The sequence below is a fragment of the Vespula pensylvanica genome, chromosome 5, assembly GCF_014466175.1.
Source record: "Vespula pensylvanica isolate Volc-1 chromosome 5, ASM1446617v1, whole genome shotgun sequence".
In the NCBI taxonomy this organism is placed as follows: domain Eukaryota; kingdom Metazoa; phylum Arthropoda; class Insecta; order Hymenoptera; family Vespidae; genus Vespula; species Vespula pensylvanica.
In genome coordinates, this window is record NC_057689.1 from 1,426,460 (window position 1) to 1,452,139 (window position 25,680).

General features: G+C 36.8%; 3 protein-coding genes and 1 non-coding gene across 9 annotated transcripts in view; all 4 read left to right on the forward strand.

The window, feature by feature from the left end:
• Window positions 1–1,091: 1,091 nt before the first annotated feature.
• Window positions 1,092–17,353, forward strand: LOC122629534 (ETS translocation variant 1-like). 5 transcript variants are annotated; one of them, XM_043813061.1, is made up of 9 exons: window positions 1,092–1,244; window positions 5,258–5,372; window positions 7,517–7,573; window positions 9,111–9,170; window positions 12,009–12,156; window positions 12,240–12,376; window positions 15,770–16,302; window positions 16,381–16,717; window positions 16,852–17,353. In XM_043813061.1, exons 1-9 carry the CDS (start codon window positions 1,206–1,208, stop codon window positions 17,286–17,288), a joined length of 1,863 nt encoding a protein of 620 aa, XP_043668996.1. In that variant the 5' UTR covers window positions 1,092–1,205; the 3' UTR covers window positions 17,289–17,353. The 5 variants fall into 5 exon arrangements, with proteins under 5 accessions (XP_043668996.1, XP_043668995.1, XP_043668999.1 ...); XM_043813060.1 differs by lacking the exon at window positions 1,092–1,244 and adding an exon at window positions 1,367–1,783; XM_043813064.1 differs by lacking the exon at window positions 1,092–1,244 and adding an exon at window positions 2,131–2,272.
• On the forward strand, window positions 7,708–7,780 carry Trnak-uuu. Its single transcript has one exon. It is a non-coding gene; the product is annotated as a tRNA-Lys (tRNA).
• A 33-nt stretch (window positions 17,354–17,386) lies between the features above and the next one.
• Window positions 17,387–21,480, forward strand: LOC122629536. Of its 2 annotated transcripts, none has more exons than XM_043813067.1 (5): window positions 17,387–18,157; window positions 18,603–18,970; window positions 19,067–19,807; window positions 19,880–20,802; window positions 21,315–21,480. In XM_043813067.1, the coding sequence occupies exons 2-4, from the start codon at window positions 18,627–18,629 to the stop codon at window positions 20,154–20,156; spliced, it is 1,362 nt and encodes a 453-aa protein (XP_043669002.1). In that variant the 5' UTR covers window positions 17,387–18,157; window positions 18,603–18,626; the 3' UTR covers window positions 20,157–20,802; window positions 21,315–21,480. The 2 variants fall into 2 exon arrangements, with proteins under 2 accessions (XP_043669002.1, XP_043669003.1); XM_043813068.1 differs by having other exon boundaries at window positions 19,880–20,693.
• Window positions 21,481–21,549: 69 nt separating this feature from the next.
• The window catches only part of LOC122629532 (colorectal mutant cancer protein), a 24,677-nt gene continuing 20,546 nt past the window's right edge, over window positions 21,550–25,680 (forward strand). The window contains exon 1 of the mRNA XM_043813058.1: window positions 21,550–21,867. Within this exon, the coding sequence (XP_043668993.1) occupies window positions 21,758–21,867 (110 nt within the window). The 5' untranslated portion in view covers window positions 21,550–21,757. The remainder of the gene's footprint in view (window positions 21,868–25,680) is intronic.

Sequence of the window (25,680 nt, forward strand, 5' to 3'; positions counted from 1 at the left end):
TAGATACATTTAATTTTGATAAAATACATAGAGATGGAATATGTTGAGAGATACGATCAATTGCTAACAAAAAATTTATTATTTTTGATTACTTTTTTTATGTATAATTATCGAACTGTTTTATCGACGTAGCAGAAAATAGATTGCTCATCGTTCTCATGTCGTTAGTCGCAACTTTATCGATATGGTAAATTACGTCAAATATATTCGTACGTATATATTATAATTTATTAATTGTAGCGTTTAATTAATAATTATTCTATTAATAGAAAATTTTCATATCAATTAAAAAGAATGCTTTGTTATAAGTACATATAAATGAATGTACTAAGAAAAAGTTAAAATATTTCAAATTTGATTTATGTTCTACGTAGTACACAATGACTATAGAGGGCACTGCATTGTTCTTTAACGGTTATTCGACTTAATTTTTTCGAAGGAAGAGCTCCCGCCTATACGAAGTAAGTAATGTTGCATATTTTTAGAAAAAAAAATGCTGCAAACAGATTATATATTTATAATAAAGTAACATCGTTCGATTCGTTGTTATATATTAAGTGCATTGTAAATTATGATTTACGTTTTTTCATTGTCTTTTTAAAAAAATTTATCGTCGTTCACACATATCTACAGTAAACCTATAAATATTATTTGCTATTACGACGTTCATTGATCAATTATTTATTAATCAATTATTTTTTTAAATTTCAATAACTCGGAATGTCACAAAGAGGACGATAAACGTCGAAGATAAAAATGCGATCCTTCGAGATTTATCAACCGTTGACTCTTATCACAAATTATCAACGATATAAAGGTATTTATATCTTTTTCTAAAATTTTTTTTAATTAAAAAAAATTTTTTTTTTAAATATTAATTTTCAATCGAGAATGTACTATTACCTCTCTCTCTCTCTCTCTCTCTCTCTCTCTCTCTCTCTCTCTCTCTCTCTCTCCCCCTCTCCACCTTAAAGTAATCATAAATTAGCGTCTATTACGAAAATTATAATACGATATTAGATAATACATATTATTTCTGAGTTTCTATATAATATAATATGGACGTTTTTTCAGACGTCTTACGAATGTGTATCAGAAATTTTACATCGTGTTAGAACGTGTTATATGAACGAGCGACGTAGAGAAGTCCATCAAAGAAGTCAAGCTTTTCGTGGAGGAGCTTTCGAATAATACGAGAAGGGTGCATGCCGCCAATGAATTCGAGCTCCGCCTACCAAGCAGTGGTAGGAAACAACCCCTAAGTATCAAAAGCCGCGCAGGACTGTTTTCGACGTCACGATGTGGGCGTAGACAGATCGGAGACACAACCCCTCGAAAGAGAGAGAGAAGGACGTAGACTAGGAAAACGGGGGATGTCTTTTCCGCGTCTACTCAAAATCAAATCACTCGATTCGGAATCAGTTCTCTTCTCGAACTTCGTGACGTTCGCGGTGACAGAATCGAATCGAAAGCACATCGAGAAAATTTCTGTATCTATCTGTCTGACTATCTATCGTTCTTCGTACATATTTTTGCTTCCGTTTACATTTCTTTTTTTTCTTCCTTGTTACGTCTCGGTGTTGGTGTTCTTCCTCTTTTTCTTCCTCTTTCGGTTTCTCTTTCGCTTTTTCTTTTTCTCTCTGTTACATTTAACTCCTTCATTCTGGTGAGTCTCTTGATAACGAACACGATAAATCTTGGATAAGGAAAGTGTAAGAAACGGTTAACGATGAACCTCCCCGATCAGGAGGTACCTGCTGCTACCGCAAATTTGGGGAGATTGGTATGTTGGTATTAATGATCTATAATATATGATCTATAATAGAGAGCGTGTTATGTGTTAAATATTTTCATTAATTAAATTGATAGGGAAAAGGGAAGGAAAGGGAAGAGTAGAATACATTATCATTATGTGATAGTGAATACATTTTTTTTTTAATATCTATATACGTTAATTTGCATTAATTACACAAAAGTATTATATTAGCAATATGTTTAATACTCGATTAAGTCTACGTACTGTTGATACGTTAAACTATTATGGTCTTATAGTATTTATTAGGTCGAGTTATCAATCGAGATTTTTGCCGACGCATGTATCTTCGTCGTGTGATTATACATTATTTAGAAAAATATTTAAAGACACGATTTATATTTTATCTTAAAAGAAAACGGACGAAGTATGCACGTACGCGACATAATTATATTATAAAGTATCTTGCATCGTAATATACGTAGAAAAGAGAAGGAAATCAGAAGGATAAAAATAATGGTTTGTTAAATTTTGAAAGAAAAGAGCATAAAACGTGAAGTGTTTTTCGGTAATGAGTGAAAGAAATCACGTTGCAAAGAAAGTCGGGTTGAATACTGCTGGTAGAACTTTTGTGACCGTAAAGCCACTCAACGTTACAATAGAGATCATATAGTGAAGCGTAGCAAAACATAATGTACTTTCCGAACGATGATCCTCGACTGCTAAATTGCCCTGGCACGCGACTCCACGCATCGATGGCTCGTCCCACGGGTGAAACCCCTTTGTGTCTTCTAAACACGTAATTGTCACCACCGTTCGAACCATCGCATCCCCTTGTACATATGTGTGCGTGCGTGTGTGCGTGTGTTTGTATGTGTAAAAGTCCCTACCACTATTCTCTACATAGAAAAAGCTTTTAACGTGGGTTGGTCAGTATCATTACTTTCGTTAAGATGTAATGTGTTTTACGATCGCGTTAAAAACTCAAACGAATTTTGTATGATTAGGATCATTGAGAAATATGATAAGATTTCGAATGTTTGCATTCGAATTTTTATAATTTTTATGTAATTTCCTTTTCTCAATTAAATGTTTTATAATCAGTAATTTATTATATAATCGGCCGCGATAAAAAATATCAATGACATTTGAAAGATTGTCGAAAGATGTAGAATTTGGACGCTGTAACGATGACATATCTATAATTCTAAGCCACGGGTGGTCGATGGATAGCTTATGTTCGAAAACTATAGAAAGGAGGGGGTGAAAGGGACATCTCGTAGATCTCTCTCGAAATGTACTTGATTTATGTTCTTCTATTCGAATAATCATCCGATTCCCACGTACTTTACCCACGTGGTTGTATCACCGCTTAATTGACTCTTGTGTTCGAGTGCATATGATACCAGTTGGATTTCCCATAAGGGAATTGGAAAAGGGAGGGGTGACCCTGCTATGTTTGTCATCTCGTAACATATATCTATTCAACAATGATCATCTAAAACGATTTTTTTCCCAAAGTTGTCTAGACTTTCTTATCTTTTTTTTTTTTTTCTACGAGTACAAATATTAGTAGTACAAATATTTATTTCAAAGATAAGAAATCTTGTACCATTTTCTTTGTCGAGTTCGAAGAGAACTCAATCACTGGATTGATATTTGTCTTCGATAGTTGACCTGCTCGCGTTGACAAGTATTGTTCGTCTTCGACTGGCTAGAACTTAGGATCGTCATTGTTTTCGCACCCTCTTTTCTTGTTAAGGGTAAAGAGAACATTCGTATGAAAGTAGCTAAACTTTTTTCCTCGTAATTGATAGAAACGAATTAAAGTAACGATGTTCAAATAAGAAAGGAGAAAAGATTCGACTTATTTCATGAAATGTAAAACCCCGTTTTAAGATTACGATTCGCTTCTTATGAATCCGTCGGACAAATCGAGCGGATCCGAGGTCAGAAATCTGTTCGCGTACCATCGTTGTCTGTAGGATGACTTTATTATAAAGCGAAGCGAAGTGCGCAATTACGAGGGTGGGGTAGTTATGAGAATCAAGGGGGTATCGAACCCTCGCAAAATCGAGAAGAACGACGGGGCGTTCCCCTCTCGATGTTCATAAGCATCTCCTTTTCACGAAGGCCCGAAAGAGACGAGCGTGCATATTTATTCTGTTTCTTTCTTTCTCACTTTTTCTCTCTTTCTTTCTCTGTTGCGTTGCATCACATATACGCGTGCATATCTATCTATATACATATGAACACGTGCGTAACGTTACTACTGCCGTTGCTACTGCACTGACATTTAACATTCGGTTCGGTCACGAACGCATCCGATGGGAAAAGTCACAGGGGACAATACGTTAAACGGCACGCGGCAGTGTTTGCACTTTCCGCTTACGAGTCATTACCACGTTAATTCGTTCGATTGATTTCGTCATCGATAAAAAGAAATTCGATAGCATCGAATAACTTTCTTACTTTTCCGAAAAGTTTGTCTCACCCTATTCACATTGTTTCCGACGAGAGAGACTGTTACGTTAAACAACAATTGTCTTTGCAGATTCTTTTTAATAATGTCACGTAAGAAAGATAAGCGTTACATAAGGAATAGTAGGAGTGTATTTTTTGTTTCTTTTTTTTTTTACGAGGAAGGTGTTATTAACGATTTAATCTAATAATATCAGTGAATTTAATTAAGATTTATGTCTTGGCACGTGCCACGTGGATTTAATGTCTTCCTACAGTCATTAGGTTGATTAATTTACGAATCTCTGTTAATTAGAGCCGACGAAAAATATTGGAAAGTAAGAACGCAGAGAGAGAGAGAGAGAGAGAGAGAGAGAGAGAGAGAGAGAGAGAGAAGGTGGGGGAGAGAGTGAAAAAAAAGAAGTGATAAAAATATCATCGATAAAATATTTCTCGTGTTAACATCATTAAAAACATTTATCGGCTAATTATAATAAATTATTATTATTACTGAGATTAATGAATCCTGTTTATGAAATAATATTTGTATCTGTAACTTCCTTATCGATTGACTTGGATCTGAGTCGAAGTTTAGGAAAGAAATAAAATCAGGACGTCTAGTCAAAATTCGTGATATCGAAGGCGCCCATAACGTTATCGGAATGCGCGTTAATAACCGAGAATTCCCGAAACCGGTAATCAAGTTTACCACAAGATTGCTCCGCAAGGAAGGACCCATCCAATCATTCACCGGATGTCCTCTGTGCCGCATCTCATCTTTCTTCCTTTCCCCTCCGTCTCTCTCTCTCTCTCTCTCTCTCTCTCTTTCTCATCCCCACTTTCTCTCTCTCTCTCTCTGTCTTTCTCTTCCTTTCTCACTTTTCTCCCTTTTCTCAACTTCCCTGGTAGGCTCGTCTTGGTTTGTTTCTCCGACTACACTTTGATTGATTTAGCTTCATGAAAAATTAATATAAAATGATTTTGTCAAATTACTACTGACATTATAAACAATACAGCATCTATTAAGTTTTTATTTTATTTCAGCCATCGGAAGACTATGGAAGATTAGCTGTACCGGTGCAAACGACGAGCAGCGACTATTGTTCTCACAATAATTATTCAACGTCTCAGACGACGAACGACGAGAAAACGCAAACTGGTGAGTATTCAAATCTTAAGATAAAATTTATAACTTACGAGAGAGAGAGAGAGAGAGGGAGAGAGAGAGAGAGAGAGAGAGAGAGAGAGAGAGAGAGAGAGAGAGAGAGAGAGAGAGAGAGAGAGGGTTTAATGTAAAATCCAGGTAAAGGGCGGAGAAACGTAGAACTAGATAGGACAACATGGTTTATCGATTTTTCAAGATGAGATAAAAGCTGGCGAAGGAAAGGAAGGAAGGGCAAAGAACGAGCGAAGAAAATCCCATCTCTCTTTCTCTCTCTCTCTCTCTCCCTCCCTCCTTCCTTCCTCCCTTTCTCTCTGCCTCTCTCTTTATTCCATGGTATGTTTCTCTTCTGTGAGATTGAACCTTTTGATAACATCACGTTGTTCGACCTCTTCTTCTTGCGGTTCAACTATCAGGTCGCGAAGTTTCCAACGTATCTTCAACCAGTAAACCAGTAAACGTCGCGAACACATAAGAAAAGTGTGTAGACGTAGAGGGCTCGATTAGAAACACGCATAGAATGTATGGGAAGGTGGAACGAAGTGAGATAGAGAGAGAAAGAGAGAGAGAGAGAGAGAAAGAGAGAGAACACGGATCGACCCCCGAAGAGAAGCTGTCACTCGCAGACTGTCGAGTCGATATCTTTATATAGTTGCATCAACGACGATATTATTTTCTACGGTTCGTCGCTCAGGATTATACTCTGTCGTCGATCGAGACGATGTGGTCGAGTCTAGCGGGCAATTATAGACAAAATCATCCTTTCAATTGCCTTTCCTCGCGAGAATGAACTGTCGAGTGGGGTCCACGTTCATTGTAGTATCAAACTGAACCATCGAATGATCGTGTTAGAAGCACGTTTATGATAACATTATATTTAATACATTTTTTATTGAATATATTTTTATAAAATTTCTATTGTTTTTTTACAGTATTAATTATACACATGGGTATTGTATATTAATCACACGTTTCGTAGAATTTTTTTTCGAATGTCGATCGTCACGAGATATGTTCGATTTTTTATTTTTAACATCCTTGACCCAGTAACGTTACATACCGTGCGTTTCTCAATGAAATTCAATAAATAAGAAATTATCAACGCGAAAGAGACTCCCCGGTGTGTCTTATATGTAGAAGCAAGTAGCATACCCGTGACCCTCCTGTTCGTAAGAACCCTATGGAAATCTGGCTTCGGTGATTGACACTTTATATCTAGCATCGGCACGCTGTGGTGTGAGACGGCAGTCAGGATGGACCACCTCCGCCTAACTCAATCACCACCTATAACGCCGCAATTTCTCTATCGTAATCGTATTACGCCCTACCAACCGTTCCCATTCATTCTTCGGCTCTCGTGATTCTGCATTGAAAAATGTTACAACGTTATCGAGTCCTGGGAAGTGAGAGTCACAACGCGTAAAGTATTTTCACTACCATTCTTGAATATTTCTGAACGTCAATGAAGACAACCCTCGAGCTTTTTTATTATTTGAAATAAATTTGCTTGTTTTCTTTTTTTTTTCTTTTTTCGTTTCTTTTTTTTTTCTTCTTTAAATAACTGTCCTGTAGAAATAGATGATAATGACGTAGAAAGATCAGTGTGACGATGTTCTTATTCCTCGTTGTATCATTTTCACTGAAAGGATAAGCCGATAGACGTAGTATCATTATCTCTAAGCAATGAGCTGAACCTTAAATAGATTCGATTCGTCGGACGGGATTCTGCGTACGAACAAAACAAAGTTACCAACGAGTGGCTACCCATGGCGAATCTTGAGATCCATTAAACACACCCCATGTCATACGGTGTCCTGCGATATATTCTTATGTATGTATGTATGTACTCGCATCGAAGGGTTCGTTTTTGCTTCTGATTCATCCATTCACTTTCTTCTCTAGCGCGTCTTTCCTCACATCGCCATTTTATTTCTCCTATGTAATTATTTTTCTTTTTCTTTATTTGCACTCTCGTCGAGTCGACTTTTTTTCTGGCTTCATTTATTTATCTTATCTTCAGAGTATAATCAAATTTTTATTTTATATTTATTGTCTGTATTTTTATTATACATGTATATACATCTATATTAGTTTATTATTTCGTCGATTAAATATTATATGATATTTATTTTTCGTTATAGGAAGTGAATTATATCCTCCTCAAGATTATACGAGACAAGAATCTTGGCTTCATGATGGTAAGTTATAATAAATATTTTTAAAATTCGTATAAAAAATGTTCTGTATACATATATAACTAAAAGTATTTTATTATATTTATTATAAGTAGGACTACTCAGATAAATAATATATTGCAAGTAAACACCCAACCGCCTGGATAGCTCAGTCGGTAGAGCATCAGACTTTTAATCTGAGGGTCCAGGGTTCGAGTCCCTGTTCGGGCGACAATTTTTTTGGTTTTTCTTTTTTTTATTTCAAAAAAAAAAACATATAATGAAAAAACAATTGGATGGTTATTATTATGAAATAATATTAAAATTAAATATACATTATATATATATATGTATATGTGTGTGTATGATAAAAATGTATAGAAAAGTAAAAAACTGACAAGGTTTTATAAGATACAATTAATTTATTACGTTGTTTTTTTTTTTTATATGAATTTTAGAGTATAAAATAATTCATTTATTGTTAATGAATTAGTTTTATAATTTGAAATGTATTCATTGTAGAAAATAATATTATTCTTAAAATCAGGATGATTCGATAAAAATATCGTGCGATAAACTGATTGATACACTTTTGTAGATTTTTTTGTAAACATTGATTAGGTAATAATCATAGAATATTCACATATATACACACGTACACACGTATACATTTTCATATGCCACATGCGCGACGATACTGCTTATCTTATAAATAGTTTTGTGAGTAATACCAAACTATATTTAATGATATTATATAAGAATCATTTTCTCGAGCAAAAATCACTTCTTGTAGATCCATTTTATTTAAACTTGTTACTTTCGTTAAATAGAATATCGTTGGATCAATAGTTGGAACATGTCCTAAAGAAAACCTATCCCCTACTTGTGTTATTTTTCTAATTGAAGTTCAACGTATCGAAGTCCATTAGAAGATTAGATTCTGAAAATGACAATCGGTGCCACGACGTGCTGAGGTGTCCGTTCATCTATTAGCCATCCAATTTTTGAAAGTTTCGTTTTATTTTTCGTGTCTATGGACACGCTGTTTTAGAAAGTGCTACTAGCGATAATGAAAAATAAAGCTTATCTATTTTTCTCTATATTTTTCTTTTTTTTTGAATGTGTCAGACTGTCATGTAAAAATTTAGATCTCGATAAAAACTAATTACATACTATCATTTATATGGTTTTGTCGGAATCGATATACATACATACATACATACATATATATATACATACAAACATACATACGTACATACATACATACATACATATATATATGCAACGTTCAACTGGTCGCAACATTAATTTTAATTAGGTTTTATTAACAGTATAGATATAACCTAACAGACGCGAAGGGAAACCTGCGACAGGGTTTGAGAAACACGTGGCTTACACAAACGAACTTATATTTTAATCATAATCGCTTTGATAAAATCCCCCTTCTATCGTTGCATACAATCGATATTTGTTTGTATGTATTTATATATATATATTCTTATAGGTAAGATACGAAGAAAAACTAATTAAATGAAATCTATTTTTTTATCTTCATTTACAGGTAGCAGTTGTGAAACAGAAGGAAGCGAACAATACGTGCCAGAGTTTCATCAAATACCAAGTTAGTGTACGACATTAGAAAATATTTGTTAATATATTTTCATTTTATTTCATACATCAAAATCGAATCGATGCGTTCAACGTTACATACATACGTGCGAATTACCTGTTCACTTCGACTCTACATCGTAAGTGTATCTAAAATTACCGCTGTTGCTAATCCGAAGGAAGTTAATCTCCAAATGAATCGATGTTTCGTGGAAACACGATAGCATCCTGCAACATACGTCTCCGACGAAATTGTCTGTTGTACATCTTGGCTAATAAATTAATTGACGTTTCGAACGTCTAACCCTGCATATAAAATCTAAATCGAGTATAAACGATTAAAGGATATATCAATATTTAAATTGAACGAAATATTCATTATATTTTTCATTAAATTTTATTCGTTAAACAATTAATGGGAAATATTTCGATTAATTTCTTTTACGGTCGTCTAAAGTTATTTCAATAAGTTCAACTAAATCGTTCGAAAGAAATACATGCATACTGTTCGTTGTACTGCAGTCTCTCTCTCTCTCTCTCTCTCTCTCTCTTTCTGTTTTTCTGTCTTTCTCTTTTTCTCTTTTTTTTTTTGCACCCGTTCTCGCGTTTCTGAATATTCACCGTGTAGATTCAGGTAGGGTGGTACGAGAGGAGAACGCAGGAGTTTTTATTAAACCAACGCGTTCGCTCGCTCGAGGGTGATTTCTTCTTTCCATTTTTTAAAGCGGGAGAGAAAAATCAACATTGGTGCCTTAACGCCGCCGATCATCGATATCGGATTACGCGAGTAAGCACTTTATATTAAGCCAGAGGGTTTTCCTCTTTCTTTTTAACGTACTTGTTTTAACATACGGATCAGTTAAACACGCGCTTCGTGATTAATATCGTAAAGGGCGGTTGTTGAATGAGAGAGAAAGAGAGAGACAGAGAGAGAGAGAGAGAGGGAGAGGAAGAAAAGGAGATCGAATATTCGAATTATAATTTCCGATAAAAAAGGAAATTATATCAGATAATATATAGGGTGACCCATAGAAAAATTGAAAATATTGCTGAATAATTTTTATTATTTATGATATTAGATAATTTATGAGAATAAACAATACAAGTTGATTACACTATTTTTTAGATTCGTTTACGAAATATCGAACGTGCCAAAATTTGTTAATGTTTAAATTTCGTGGTTCACCTTATAGATAGAAATGTTTTGTTCGTGTAAATAATAAGAGAACTTATTGATGGACAACGTATACGTCTCTCACTCTTACAGATTTTGCACTTTGATATTCGCAGAATGAAGTAATTTCTATCTAACTTTCATTTTTTTTTTCCCTTATAAAAAATATTTCTTATCTTACGATCTTGTTAAATCTCTATGATTCCATTTTTAATTATTAATTATATAGTAAAATTGTCGAACTTAACATATTAATTAATTCGGCTTTAAGTTTACTATCTGACAACAATAGTAAATATTTGTATCTAATGGCACGCGTTGAAATGACCAGCCAATCGCTCGAGGGGTAGTTTAAATAACGAGAGGGATGTATAAACACGCTCGATTACATTTAGGGTCAATCGGATTTGTCTTCTTCGATGATACGATTCACTTGATCATTGATTTCTTTCAAAACACTTGTAAATCAAGTTTATTAATGTTAATTAAAATACGTAATCATTTAAAATATCAATGATTAGAAAAGGAGAATATTATTAATATCTAAATATATAATATTATTATAACACAATTCGTATACACATAAATTTATATATACAAATTTTCTCTCTCTCTCTCTCTCTCTCTCTCTCTCTCTCTCTCTCTCTCTCTCTCTCTCTATCTCTCTCTATTTCCCTAATCATCGATAATAAATGCTAGGTTCCAAGTATATATTTAACATACATATGTCAAGACAATTGAAAACAATGTCTCGTAATATACGTTTTTTACATATTTATAATAATTTGTCGACTTAATACCTCTCTCTCTCTCTCTTTCTCTCTCTCCCTCAATCTCTCTCTATCTCGTAACAGTAAACTTCCGATGTTTACAAATACAATGATCGCCGGAGGTCTCTGACTTACGCTTCCCACGGCTGGAGTCTGTTTGATTTATCGAAGGGCCGCGCCCCTCGTCCGCGCAAAATCGTCGGCATCCCCCATTAAGTTAGCTCTCATCCCCTTGGTTCCCTTACCCATGTGTCTTCTCTTCGCTTCAGGTCTTCTCCCTTTTTTTTTTTTTCTTTCTTCTTCCACGTGCCAGCGCTGCAACGATGCGTCTTCTCTTCCGGTCCTGGCACGTGCGTCTCACAGAAGCTGACTTTCTCCTACTATCATCTATGTCTTTCTATTCTTCTCTCTTTCTCTCTCTCTCTCTTTTTCTCTTTCTTCTCTCTTTTCTAGTTTCGCCCTTCCTTCAGTGAAAAAAGGATAATCACTGCTTTGCACTTGATAAACGATAATGACATGCACTCGAGCGAAGGTAGTCAGTCCATTTCGGAAATGGCAAAGCAATCGATTCATCTGTATTTTACAATTTAATGTTTAGGAAACATTCGTACTTCTTTTTTTTTGTTTGCTATAATACATCAAATTGCTTGGAAAGTTTCTGTGTCGATTGTCACTTTAATCTTTAATCTTTCATGTTTAATGAAACACAATATTGAAATGAATTACTAAATTATAACAATAATAACAACAGTAATAACAATAATGTTATAAAGATTTAATATAAAATACGTATTTATGAATTTAATGAATAATGAGTAATAAATGAATGAATGAATGAATGAATGAATGAATGAATGAATGAATTTGTTATATACTTTGAATGTAGTTTGTTTTTATTTTGTGTCAGATGGTTGCGTGAAACAGGAATCAGGGAATTGTGAAAGGTCCCGAGAAGCTCTCTACCATCCTCAATATACAATTTCCGTCGCACATCCATCCACGCTTAATACTAATTTTCTCGATATAAATCCTAGTACTTCGGCTGATTGTTTCGTGTGAGTATGTTACAGCAGTGTTTCTTCTTGCTTAGATATTTTTTAATATAGATAATAAAAATATATCTTCTCTTTGTTCTTAGAAATAACAGGCTGAGTCCGCAGAAAAGTGAATCTTTAAAGAATGTTGCTGTGAAAGAGGAACCGACTGATAAGGGTTATCTCGAGCCAGTTTCTGTGTCCAGTATTTCGTCTTCGATAACTCAAAGCTCTCAGAACGGTAAGATTATACAAAGATTTTATTTTATTTATTTATTTATTTTTTTTTTTATAACTGATATGATACTCATGAATCGTATTTTTTTTTTTTCAAATATTATTGCGTCTAGAATAAAGATAGCGTATTAAATATCAATATCAAAATTCATACCATGACAAATTTCTATACAAAAGATTCACGCACCATTGTTCTTTATACGGTTCATAAATAACTGGAATAAGAGGGTGACGATTCTACTATACTATCCATTTATTGACTCATCATAAACCGAGACTAATATACTATGAGAAAATCATCCGTCGATGTTATCTCCTCGATAGGGAGTTCATTTTTCATTTCATTCGAGAGAAGTCGATTACTTTTTTTCTTGTATTTTTTTTTTTCTATTTTTCTTTTTTTCCAAAGAGAATTCAACGAATAATCGAATGATATATTTCATATATAAAATGAACAAAATTTGATAGCTTCCTCGTGAAAAGCAATGTAGTTCCTCCCTTGAACGGTGAATAAACTCATGCATTGTTCTAAGTATGCATAATTGAATAATTGAAGACTGCTTTCAACTCGAAAGCCGTGGAAAGCGTCTCCTAGAATTCAGCGAAAGCTGCTGGGCGAAGTACAGAACTCCAGATGCTCTCCCGTGGGAGATTGAACGTCGAAAGCTCTTTCATGGTCCAGTAGTGAAATGTTACAATTCAAATAAGAACGAGTAGATATGATTTTCTAAAATATCCTGTTCCAAAAAGTACATGTATATCTTTCTCTCTCTTTCTCTCTTGTAGACATTAAAATCATATTCTCTTTTAAAAAATTAATTTGATAAAAAATATAAAATTATTATTAGTTTAAGAAGACATATAGCAGGAAGAAATTGTTATAGATTCTAAAAATATTCGTCTCTCTCTTTCGTGAAGAATCCAACAATTTTTTTATCATTTGATAAATCTCATTTAATTAGAGTGGAAAATGATAAATAAGGTAAATCAAGGCTACAAATGACTATGAAAGGCTGAAATCAAGGTTTGCAAGCTCATGCTCTGTAATCTGTCCGATTAGTCTTTACGCACACAAGGATAACGAATCCTTTAGGAACTCGTTTACTATATCTATCCACCGACACGATGTGTATCGCGATACCCACCTACTTCCAAGTCACTAGGGAATTTTGCTACGGCCTCTCTTCGGCTAATTCTCCCTACCATTAACCGTTTCAATTATTTAGAGGTAGTTTACGGTAATAATAGGATGAATCCTCTATCGTTGTTATCGATGATAGCTTTTATTCGGCTTGTTTCACCGTGTTAAATTCATTATAGAAATAGAAAAAGTGAAAAGGAAAAGATATATATATATATATTTTTTTTTGTTAAAAACATCATATAACAACTTTTCAACCGATCGATCTTTCGATATGCTTCAAATCAATCGAGTTTATTTCATCAACATATTTATCGAATCGTTATCGTGTCTATCGCTCTTCTGCGTTAAACGCACGTTGCAAAATAATGGAACGGAATAGTAATAACCTGTTAATGAATACCAATTGTCCGTGTTCCAGTAATTAATCCGTACGATTTCCAAGGATTACGAATCGGCGATCGCGATTAGTTTTACATGTATTTATAGATCGATCCAGTCTCTAATTCATATCAAATAGGAATATGCATATCTGTAGAATGCATATTACGATAATATTTTATGATCCTTGTTATTATTCCTACTTGGAGAAAATTCAAAAGCCGAAAAAGTATATTGCGTTGGGTCAAGGCATACCATTTGGCAAGCAAAGTAGATGTAAAATCGTGCTTGCATTATTAATCGAGCGCAGCGCCGGAATTCGGGACTGACAATGAGAGATAGAGCGAGAAAGAGAGAGAAAGAGAGAGCAAGAAAGAGAGAGAAAGAGAGAGAGAGAGAGAGCGAATAGGAAATAGGGAGGGTGAAGAAGGGCGAAAACGAGCGATACCTTCTCTCGTTTCTGAGAATGGACGAGTGTAGGCCGTCCTCTTACGCGAACAACCCTCGTGTGCGCCGCCCCTGACCACCCCTGGCCTCGCAACCCTTTACCTACCCCAGTGAGCAGAACGCCGCCAGTTTCATCAGTTCGTGATTAATTTTAATTTAAAACCACCCGCAAAGCCTCTGGTCCCTCTCTCACCGACCTAGGACCAACCCCTTTCCATCCTCATTCTCCTACTCTCTTTCGAGAGAGAAAGGGAGAGAGAGAGAGCGAGACAGAGAGAGAGAGAGAGAGAGAGAGAGAGAGAGAGAGAAAGCGAGACAGAGAGAGAGAGAGAGAGAGAGACAAAGTGGTAGATTAGCCCTGGAGCTTCCATTCCCTTCCCAAAAGCTCCTCTTCGAATACCCACGATCCAACCGACGTTTACCCTAGCAGGTAAAGTAAAACGCCAGTTATAGTTGACTTTCGTGAACCTTCCTGTTAATTCTCTCTGGTGGGCTCTGTGGTAGATAATAATGATACGAGGGATGATATAATGTGATCACTGATGATTCGGCTGAATCAGCGAGTGATCTTTGATGAGAATAAAAGTGGAATTAATAGAATTATTAATCGATCATGTATTATATACATGTTTAATATATTAAGTCGAATATATCTAAGTTCAGGAAGAAACTTCTTGTTAAATAATAATCAAGAAGAGTTTACTCTCTCAGAGAGAATCTTCACGAGGTCACGATATTTCATCGCAGCGAATACGTCTCGGCATCGGAGCTTTCTCAATTTTTCAATATTCCCCTGCACGACTTGAAGCGTAACCGGATTACGGTTCGAGAATGGCTTTTTCGGGAGCGATGGTGCCGGAGTAAAGGGGGAGAACGAGGTGGAGGAGTCGGGGTCGGAGGTAGCGACGGTGGTGGTTGCGTAGTCGTTGCTGGTGATAGTGGTGGTATGGTGGTGTAGCCTTCGAGAGCACAGCACCCGATTAATATACATATCGCACGAGCTGTACGCGGGATTTCAGAGGTACCACGACGCCAACGCTATCCGCTTGCTCGTCAGAGCAAGCCAGAGCAACCCCGTGGGCTTTGAATATCAACCAATTTCCTGCCGATATTTGTGTGACGAGCACTTCACCAGCGACGGCGCGTGAGTGCAATTGCCAATGCGTTCCTCTACGTTTTGTCTTCCTATCTTCCCATCCTCCATAACGCTTTTCCATCTATCACGGATCTTCTTCTTCTTTTTCTTTTTCTCTTCTTCCCCTCTCTCTCTCTCTCTCTCTCTTTTTTTCTCTGTACCTTTGTTCGTGGGTAACGATGAACGTACGAGAAAAGAACCAACGAAAGAACAATCAAAACGTACATATGTCCTAATGGACGACATGATTTTTTTAGTAACAGATTTTAACCGAAGGTTTTTTTCTTTTACAGTAAACAGCTTGGTTTATCCGCAACAACAACAACAACAACAACAACAACAACAACAACAATACGGGATTGGTACCAGAGAAAGTAGAAGTTCACCAATACCCAGCCGACCAGCCAGTGCTTTTTCCGGTACATCGCAATGGCAACCACCTATTTCGACTCCGTCGGAAAGCTTTTTACCACGACAAGAAAGCTGGACGTCCGATGGCTATGGAAAACGTAGTATAACTCCTACCTGGACCGAGTTAGGAGTTCAAGCGGATTCGAGAAATTCGTCGTGGGAACGACAGAATAATTGCTTGCAAAAACGAGGATCGCCATCGTCTTCGTGGAGCTCGGAATATATTAGCAAGAGACCATCGTCGACCAGTGCGGCAACTACTTGGAGCGACGTAACAGTTGGCTATCAACAGCAAAGACGTGGATCTCTTCAGCTTTGGCAATTTCTTGTTGCATTGTTGGATGATCCAACGAATGCACCTTGCATCGCGTGGACCGGTCGTGGCATGGAATTTAAACTCATCGAACCAGAAGAAGTCAGTAATTCTTATGAAATATTTTCTTGGAATTTTTCTGATCAACTAATCAAATTCGATTAAAAATCATTGTTATAGGTAGCACGTAGATGGGGCGTTCAAAAGAATCGACCGGCGATGAATTATGACAAATTAAGTCGTTCATTAAGGTATTACTATGAGAAGGGAATAATGCAAAAGGTTGCGGGAGAGAGATACGTTTACAAATTCGTATGCGATCCGGAAGCTCTGTTTAACATGGCTTATGGCACTGGAGGAACTCCTGCACTTTCCACCGAAGTCCATAGCAGTATGGTAAGAACGCACACAGTGTCGGGAAAGACGTGTGCCACAAGCGACATCACCGAGCTTGGTAAACATTCTACAACCGGCTACGGCGATGCTGTTCTCGCTATGTATTCGAACACGGCTGCAGGTTGGTGATCAAAGTATTTGTATTTATTAATTATTTCTATTCGTTAAGACTCTCTGAAACATTAACGATGCTCTTTTATAGTGTTTTCTTATTTATGAACTTACGCTATGATCGATATTTATCGTTTATAACAGTTTACGGGCCTTCCACTTTGCATCATCTGCATCAATACTTGGGTGCTAACGAAGATTTTAAGACACCAACTACCAGATATCATGCGCATTACTCCGCTCAATACGATAATCATCATCATCACCATCATCATCATCATCATCATCATGCTACTTCAGCTTATTCGGAAACTTTTATAAATTATGGTCGCTTATCGACGCTGGAACATCCCCTTGACATCAGATCCCAAGAACAACCAAACAAAACTTCGTACAACCACGAAGCAGAGAATATCAATAGAGAACGAGAGAACTTACCGATCGGTTACGACGATACACAGAGATCGCAGTTACCAGGACCGTCGGCAACAACGGAAACCACGATATTGGATAGCAGTACGAATTCGAAGATCGAACAAGCACCATACGCTTGTTTAGGCGTTGGTAGTTGCGTTTGTTGAAGATATGCAAACTTCTTCCCTATCCTGAATGTTCATCGATAACGAATTGAATGTTCTTTGTCAAAGAAAAAAAAAAAAAAAAAAAAAAAAGAGAGAAAAAAAAGAAGAAAACCAAAAAAAACAAGTTTCCCTCGCCAGCAAATTTTTCGTAGATCCTCGTGTAAATATATTTATTCTTTTGCGTAAGACTTCGACGAGATGGGAGAGATTTGTTTAGATTTGTTAGAAATGATTATTTATCGAAACGAAGATTGAACGTAATGGGATATTCTCTAGATAGAAGATTTCATTTTTTTTTTTTTTCAGATCCGATACGTTGTAATTTATTCTGTAAATAGGCTAATATAATGATTAACTTTAGCAGGCTTTGTTACTTGAACTAATTGTAAGTATATCCTCTGTGAAATTGATTAATCACGATTCGAGAGCCACGACAAATACGTACATATGTAATAATATTTATCGATAGACGCTTGCCTTGCGAGGTCAGATCAGGACTATCTTTTTCTTCGGAATAATATCTCGCGGTCATTGCTTAATATGACGTAAGTCCACGGCATCGTACGGAGGTCGAGTGTATATTTCAGGCTCTGACACACCTCAGGACATGTTTATATTTGCCTCTCGCTCTCGCGCATTAGGTTTCTATAGCGTCAGAGCTATGTTTCTCCCACCCTCATGAGCACACAGTGGCAACTATAGTCGGTGACTTAAGCTACACGGTGATGGGTTCGCAACTGTCACTCTGAAGACAAAATGCGTGGAGTCGTACATTCCGATGGTGGAATTCGTTAGAGTGATATCTTCATCGATTTCGCGACGAATCTATTTTACTCGAGGAGTGTAATTTATTGTTAATCGTAAACTTGGTAAGTTTACTCCGATCGTGTAATTGTAGAAACACACTTTCGCTAATGTAAATATACCTATATGTTTACAAAAAAAAAAAATTATACTTGTACTCTGTGAATAACTTTCAGATAAGTTTCGTACGCCACGACTTATTTATTTTGATAATTATCGCCGATAAGACTGTTATGTTTGGTGTTTTATTTATTTATAGTCGTTATCGGAATATGCTTCGCATAACTCTATGAAAAATATCAAAACGTTCTTAGACTTTATAATACGTGTTTACCTACGCGTCGCAATAGATTTTGCAAGATTCATAAAATCGTGCGCGAATTAATATTTCAAGTACTTAGAATGAGTCATTTTTTGGCTCATCCCATTCTTTATACAGATGACATAGATGACTACTGAATCTTCTTCTGCGTCATTCGATAACATTGTAAAATTAAATATTCATTTCAGTATAAATACGTTTGATTTATCATCATGGCTAAAACGAAATCTTCCGAAATGGAAGAAGGATCGATGGGTTTCAAGGATAAGCAGAAGGCTTTGGATACATTGAAATTTCTTGACGAACGTGATATAAGTTATCAATATCACGTTATAACCAGCTTCGTCAGTCGCGTTAAAAGAACATTACAAATAACGAAGGACGAGGAGAAACTTTCGAATTTGCGAGATGCTTTGAAAGTATTCGAAGATTGGTTGACCGATTATAAAGAAAATAATCGTGGAAAAGAAAATCTTGCATATTTACCGATAGAAACGATCAAAGCTTATAGATCACTCGCCAAGAGATACGATGTGATCGACGATGATTTTTACGTGTAAGTTTGTAATCCGTACCGATGCGATAAATAATGTTCGATCTATTTCTTAATCATTTCTTTTCTTTTCTTTTCTTCTTGATTTTCATATCGTAGCGCTTACAAGAAGGAAAAAGGAGATTACAAAAATTTACGTACTTCGAAGTCACAAAATAACGGGATAACGTGGGACATTGAAAGGAATCGTAGATTAAAGGATATCGTTGCTAATATCAAAGAAAGGAATATACAATGGTACGAGACGGATATTGGTGATCTAAGAGGACTTCCAACGAAGGAACACGTTCGATGCATCATGTTAGGATACAGTCCGGATCCAACGAAGTTGAAAAAGTTGATGGCGGATGTTGCATCGAAAATCGGTGTTATAGATGATATCGATATGGAAGTTGAAGAAGAAATCACGAAGAAGACGACCAAGAGAAGCCACGATAAGAACACGTCGAGTAGCGAAAGCGAGTCCAGCGAGCCCGATAGAAAAGTTGCCAAGTTATCCTCCGATGTAGAAGGAGAGAAAAAGGAAGATAGTGGTCTTAGTTTTAAGGATAAGGAAAAAGCTTTGCAGAGTATCAAATCTCTCGAAGGGCGTGACTTGAGTTATCAGTATCATGCCATTGCTGGTTTGGTTAAAAGAGCCGAAAGAGTAATATCGTGTACGAAGGATATAAAAAAAATCAAAAATATGAAGGAAGCTGTTCAACTTTTCGAGGATTGGATTACCGACTATAATGTAAATGGTAGATCGCAAGATAATTTTAATTATTTATCGATCGACGTTATACGAGCTTTCGAACCTCTCGCTAAAAAATACGATATCGAGGATAAAGGGATTTTAAAGTAAGTCGTAATGACTTATAGAAGAATCGTCAATTTAATTGGATCATTTACTATTTTCTGCTTTGTATATAGGGCATACGAAGAAGTAGATGGAGATTATAAAAAATTGAGAACGTTGCAAGTCCCAGAATCCGATTTAACGTGGGATAAAAAGAGAAACAAATTTCTTCGAGAATTTGTGGATCGTATGAAAGAAGAAGATATTTCTTGGTTTGAAACCGACGGAGATCTTCAGAGTTTACCGACTAAAGAACATGCGCGATGTATTATGTGGGCTTACAGTCCCGATCCTACGAAATTGAAAAAGCTCGTGTCCGTAGTTATAGAGAAATTAGCGTCTACAGTGTGATATACTATAACTAATTATCTATATGCTATATCTAATTAGTTATCGTATTAAAGCTTTCATGCTGTTATATTTTTTAAGCTACAGCTAAACGATCTTTTAATTAGTTGTATACGCGTATATATATATATATATATATATATATATATATATATATATACGTGTACACGCAACTAATTAAAAAATATTATTTCCTTTTATTTGCAGGTCAAATATTTTACATAATTAACTATAATCGAAGTCTGTAATGTTTATAAAAGAAAATATAATATTTAAAAGGCATCCCTACGAAACGACAATATCAATTATACGTTCACACGAAATTCGAACGTCCCGCCGGCGCTGAATAGCTAGCGCCATCTTGTCGACATTAAGACGCGCGCGAGAAGGCTAGATGGCGCTAGGCGTCGAGTTGGTTTTTCGAGCGGCGAGCTCAATCGATAGTTTTTATTGCTGTCGCTGACTCGCGAGGGAGGGTGAGCCTCGAGTACAGTTTTGAGGTTAGGGTTAGTGACTCGGTGACACTGGAAACGATAACCGGTGGGTAGCAGTGGATTTTTCACTCGCTTGCGCGAATCGAAGAATCGAGAGAAGAGAAGATTCCAAACATTTTCGTCATTCCTTTCAAGTCTTTTATTCGTGGAAACTGGTTATTTTCATTGGATTTTCTACGTTGTAGCAAAAAAAAAAAGAAAAAAGAAAAAATATTCGAGTGACCGAGAGAAAGAGAGAAAGAAAAAGGAGAGAGATAGAGAAAGAGAGAGAGAGAGAGAGAGAGAGAGAGAGAGAGAGAAGAAGAAGAAAAAGAAAAAGAGAGAAAGATACTAAGAAGCACGGATTAAACATAGAAGAACGTTTAGAATAAGATAGAAAAGCGATTGCTCTCCCTCGAATTTTCTACCCTCTCCCTTTTAGATGTAGCCAGAATACGACGCGTTCGAGGGAGTAATAAAGAAAGAAAGAGAGAAAATTTCACCGTCTAAGAATAACTTGTGGTGCTTCTCTCTCTCTCTCTCTCTCTCTTTAACTATCTCTATCTCTTTCTCCCTTCCTTCCTCCCTCCCTCTCTCTCTCTCTCTCTCTCTCTCTCTTTCTCTCGTAAGAGGAAGAAGAAGAAGAAGAAGTAGAAAAAATAATCTCTTCGACTACTTATCAACGTAGTACGAATCCGCGCCTTTTTCCAAGCGAGGAACGAAAAGTTAAACGAAGGAATCGAAAAGATCGTGTATTATTGTTTTAATCGGCGATTACTTCAACTCTCGATAATATATATCATCATCGATATAATCGAGCAAGAAAGAAAATATTTACGGTCGAAGAAAATCGAGAGAGAAAAAAAAAAGAAATAAATAATATTAAAAAGAAAGAAAGAAAAAAAAGAAAGAAAGAAAGAAAGAAAGAAAGAAAGAGCTCGAGTATAGGAGCTAAATTGCATCGACTTTTACATCGCGGGAAAAATAAGGCGCGGAGTTTTCGTGCTTGAATCGAGAGTTTAAAGATCGATATCGAGCAAACGGATGAGGCGTAAAAGGGACGTTGTCAGAGGGGCGAGAGGATCGGAGATGCTTGGTAATCGCGATGGCTAGGAGGGAGGCAGTGTGAGGATGTCGCAAACCGCGGATGCTGAGAGCGAGACGGGCTCCATCTGCGACGAGGAACGCGTTAGGAAACTTTTCCAAGCATGCGACGGCGACGGAGATGGTTTTATCGACAGGTTAGTGCAATAATCGTAATCGTAATCGTTATTATCATTATCATTATCATTATCATCATCGTCATCGTCATCGTCATCGTCGTCGTCATCTTTTTTGTTAAAAAGAACAAAAAAATAATTACGTTCTAATCCTATAAGATAATTTTCTTCTAATTCCGAATTAAACTTTGTCACGCGACTGAATCGTTAAATCATTTTTCTAGATTTTATTTCGAAATGATTTTTACTGTAATAGAGAGAGGAAGGGGGGATGAATAATTCGTATCGAAAGAAGTATATTTTTTGATGTAGTGAAAAAGTTAAGAGAGAGAGAGAGAGAGAGAGAGAGAGAGAGAGAGAGAGAGAGAGAGAGAAATTGAGAACGTTCGTCGATGAAACGTCAATTAGAGAGGAGAAAAAGCGAGCGGCAAAGAAAGTTTGAATTAACGACGCGCGTTCGTCGAAAGAGAAATGGCGTAATGGCCATTTGAAATCTTTGCCTTTGTCTCTCTGTGAACGAGAGAGGATAGGGGGAAACGACAAAAAGAAAAAAGAAAGAAGAGAAAAAAAGAAGAAGAAGAAGAAGAAGAAAAACGAAACGGTATCCTTTGTAAGCCTTTATTCCGTCCCGTTGTCCGTGGCGTGACTATGAAAAATTTCCATTCGCTATTCATTAAAACTTGCGCCACTCGAAGATATTCCCTTGGGGAAAAAGGGAACGTGAAGCGAAAGAGAAAGAGGAAGAAGAGAAAAGGGAAAAGAGAAATGAGGAATCCGCGACTCGGTTCGCGGATTCGGGAAAAAAAGAAGTGTTTTACGATTTAATTCTTCGGTAACGACGCGGCGTGTTACGTCGCAACACGTTTGTTATCGTTGTTGTTTATAATAATAATAATAATTATTATTATTATTATTATTATTATTATTAATAGTAGTAGTAGTAAAACCTGGCAGGTTCTTTGCGCGTTCCTTTTAATTATTCCTTCAATTAATTAGACGATTTGAATACGTTCGTTCGTACGTTCGTTTAAACAACTCGCCGCGAATTAAACTTGTGGCTACCCTATCGTTTTTTGTTTTTCCCGCTCTTTTCTTGCATATCTTTTTTCTATATATATATATATCCCTCTCTATCCTTACCATACCTTTCTCTCTCTAACATACATACGTATGAACGCACGGCGTTCGTTCGAATGGCAACGACGATGAATAAACCGGAAAGATAATGGCCAATGAGTTCGTTTTACGAAGGTACGGAGGAGAGATAGTTTCGCGTCTCTGGACCAAACCGTGTCTGTTACGATCTTCCACGTACCTTTCTCTCTCTCTCTCTCTCTCTCTCTCTCTCTTTCTACTTTTCCTTTTTTCAATGCTCGAAACACGTTTTCACTCGTTTACAAATTTATACCGTTTGGCTTAGCATCCCTATATAACCGAAGCGCGAGTATCACGCTCTTTCCGAGTCGTCCCATAAATCACGATGCAAATTTATCGATGAGGGGAGTATTCGTGTGCTTTAATATCCCCCTCCCCTCTTCCTCTTCCTTTTCCTTCTCCTGAATGAAGGAGGCTGAACGTTAAAGAGGATTGTTCGCGTGTACGAGATGAAAAGAGCGCGTACGATCCCTCCGGTATATTCTATTCCCTTCTCTCTTTTCGCGCCTTTAATTACGAACATACTGTCTTCGAATATAAAAGCTCCGACGAACGAAAACCCGTCGATAAAAATAATCGCTCTTATCGACCGTAATGTGTATTGTCTGGGCGCGTAATTTTAAACGACGTAGCGTCTTCTCTGTCTCTCTGTCTCTCTCTCTCTCTCTCTCTCTCTCTCTCTCTCTTTTTTTGTTCTTTCTGTTTTCTTTTTTTCTTCGTTTCTCTTCTTCTTCAAACGAGTATCTTTTAATTACGAACGTGTCTCTCTCTTTTTCTCTCTCTTTCTCTCTCTCTCTCTCTTTCTCCATGGATGTTCGCAAGCTTGATGTTTACTTCAAGCCCAAAGGGAAAGTAGTCTTTGCTTAATGGACTTTTCACGCTTGATTCGGCGGTCCGTATTCGAAATTATTCGAATGCAATGGCGCGAGAGTCCAACGGGAAAAGAAAAAGAAGCACGCTACGAACTTCTCGATCCCTTTGATGGTAAAGGGTAGAAAAAAAAAAGAGAGGGGAAATTTACCGGACAGGTTAAGAAGACTTTGGTAAAGCAGAGAAAAGGTAGTAAGGAATGAGGTGGGGAAAAAAGAAAAGAAAGAAAAAATGGAAAAAAAAGAAAGAAAAAAGGGAAGAAAGAAAGAAAGAAAGAAAGATTTCTCTGCTTCTTCAGTATTCATTGCCGGCCGCTTTTGTAATCTCATTAACTTTTGCCCGGTAAGATCCTTATATTCTGAGGTCTTCGCACGTCTCGTTGAGCTCGCAAGCTCAAAAAGCTTCGAAGCCCCTTTTCGAAAACTTGTACTTCTCGTGCATCCAACCGATTGCCAACTCGCGAGATTGCGAACTGAAGCTGAATGCCCAAGTGCCCACTTGCGTTCTCTCTCTCTCTCTCTCTCTCTCTGTTTCTCTCTGTCTCTTTTCCTGGCCCTGTCCTTTTTCCGTCACTGTCTTTTTCCCCTCTTTCCATCCTTTCTCTTCTTCAATGCCAGGCAGTTTTTTCCTATGCGTAATACGCGTGCAAGTCCTGTCTCCTCTCCTGTGCTCCACATCAAACGAACCGACAAAAGAGAGAACAGAGTATATATCAGGGTGCAGGTACTCTCTTTCTTTCTCACTCTTTCTCTCTCTCTCTGTCTCTGTCTCTGTCTCTGTCTCTGTCTCTGTCTTTCTTTCTTGGTTTACGAGGGACGACACGTATCTCTTGTTCCGGAGGATCAACGCTGCCCTTACTTTACTCTCTTTTCATCCTCGAAATATCCACTGCGATTCAGTGTACCTCTTTCTCTCTCTCTCTCTCTTTATCCTTATATATATATATATATATATATATATATATCTTTTTCTTCTTTCTTTCTCAAAGTATCTTTTATAGTCTCAATTTTTCATCATTTTTTGCTCTCCAAAGTATCGATTTATCATTCTACGTCATTTTAAATCGATCTTACTCGCGTTAACGATCGCTTCGAAATTTCTTATCCACAATTTCTATCCAATTTAAAATTATTTTTAGATTCGCGCATTATTTGCATTATCGATCGTTGATCGATATTACCTAATACGGGAGATTTATCTATAAAAGTTCAATGAGTTCGAGATTTGAAATTCAGCACATGTCCCGAAGAAAATAGGAAAGGAAAAGGAACGATAAAAATGATGTGGGCGTCAGGGTAGTCGAAGAAAAATTCTGAGAGAGAAGTCGATCGAACGTTTTACGCTGGCTGGAGAAATCTCACCCTCTGTGTCTCCTACAATCCCTCCCCACCATTGCCACCCTCAATGTGGGTAGGTAGCTAGGGTAGGTAGGTAGTATTTTACGCGTTCCAACAATGGGCCTGGGGCACTTATTAACTCGTCGGATCTATTGTGTGGTTGTTTTGCGAACAATCCGCATGCGGTTACCTTCGTGTGGAAAGAAGAGCTTTTCGATAAAATGGTATTGCTCTCTCTCTTTCTCTCTCTCTCTCTCTTTGTTTTTCGAAATGTCAGGTAGCAACGTCGTCGAATAACTCTCATACAACACGGTTCCCATGGGACGATGTGGTTTTATCAAAATTTCGTCCTTTTCCCTACCGATAGCGATCCTATGTCGTCGAATCGTGATACGAATTTCGTGATAATCCAATAATTTTCCAATAATTTAAGTTCCTCCGTCGTCTCTTGTTTATTTCCAATTTCTTTTTA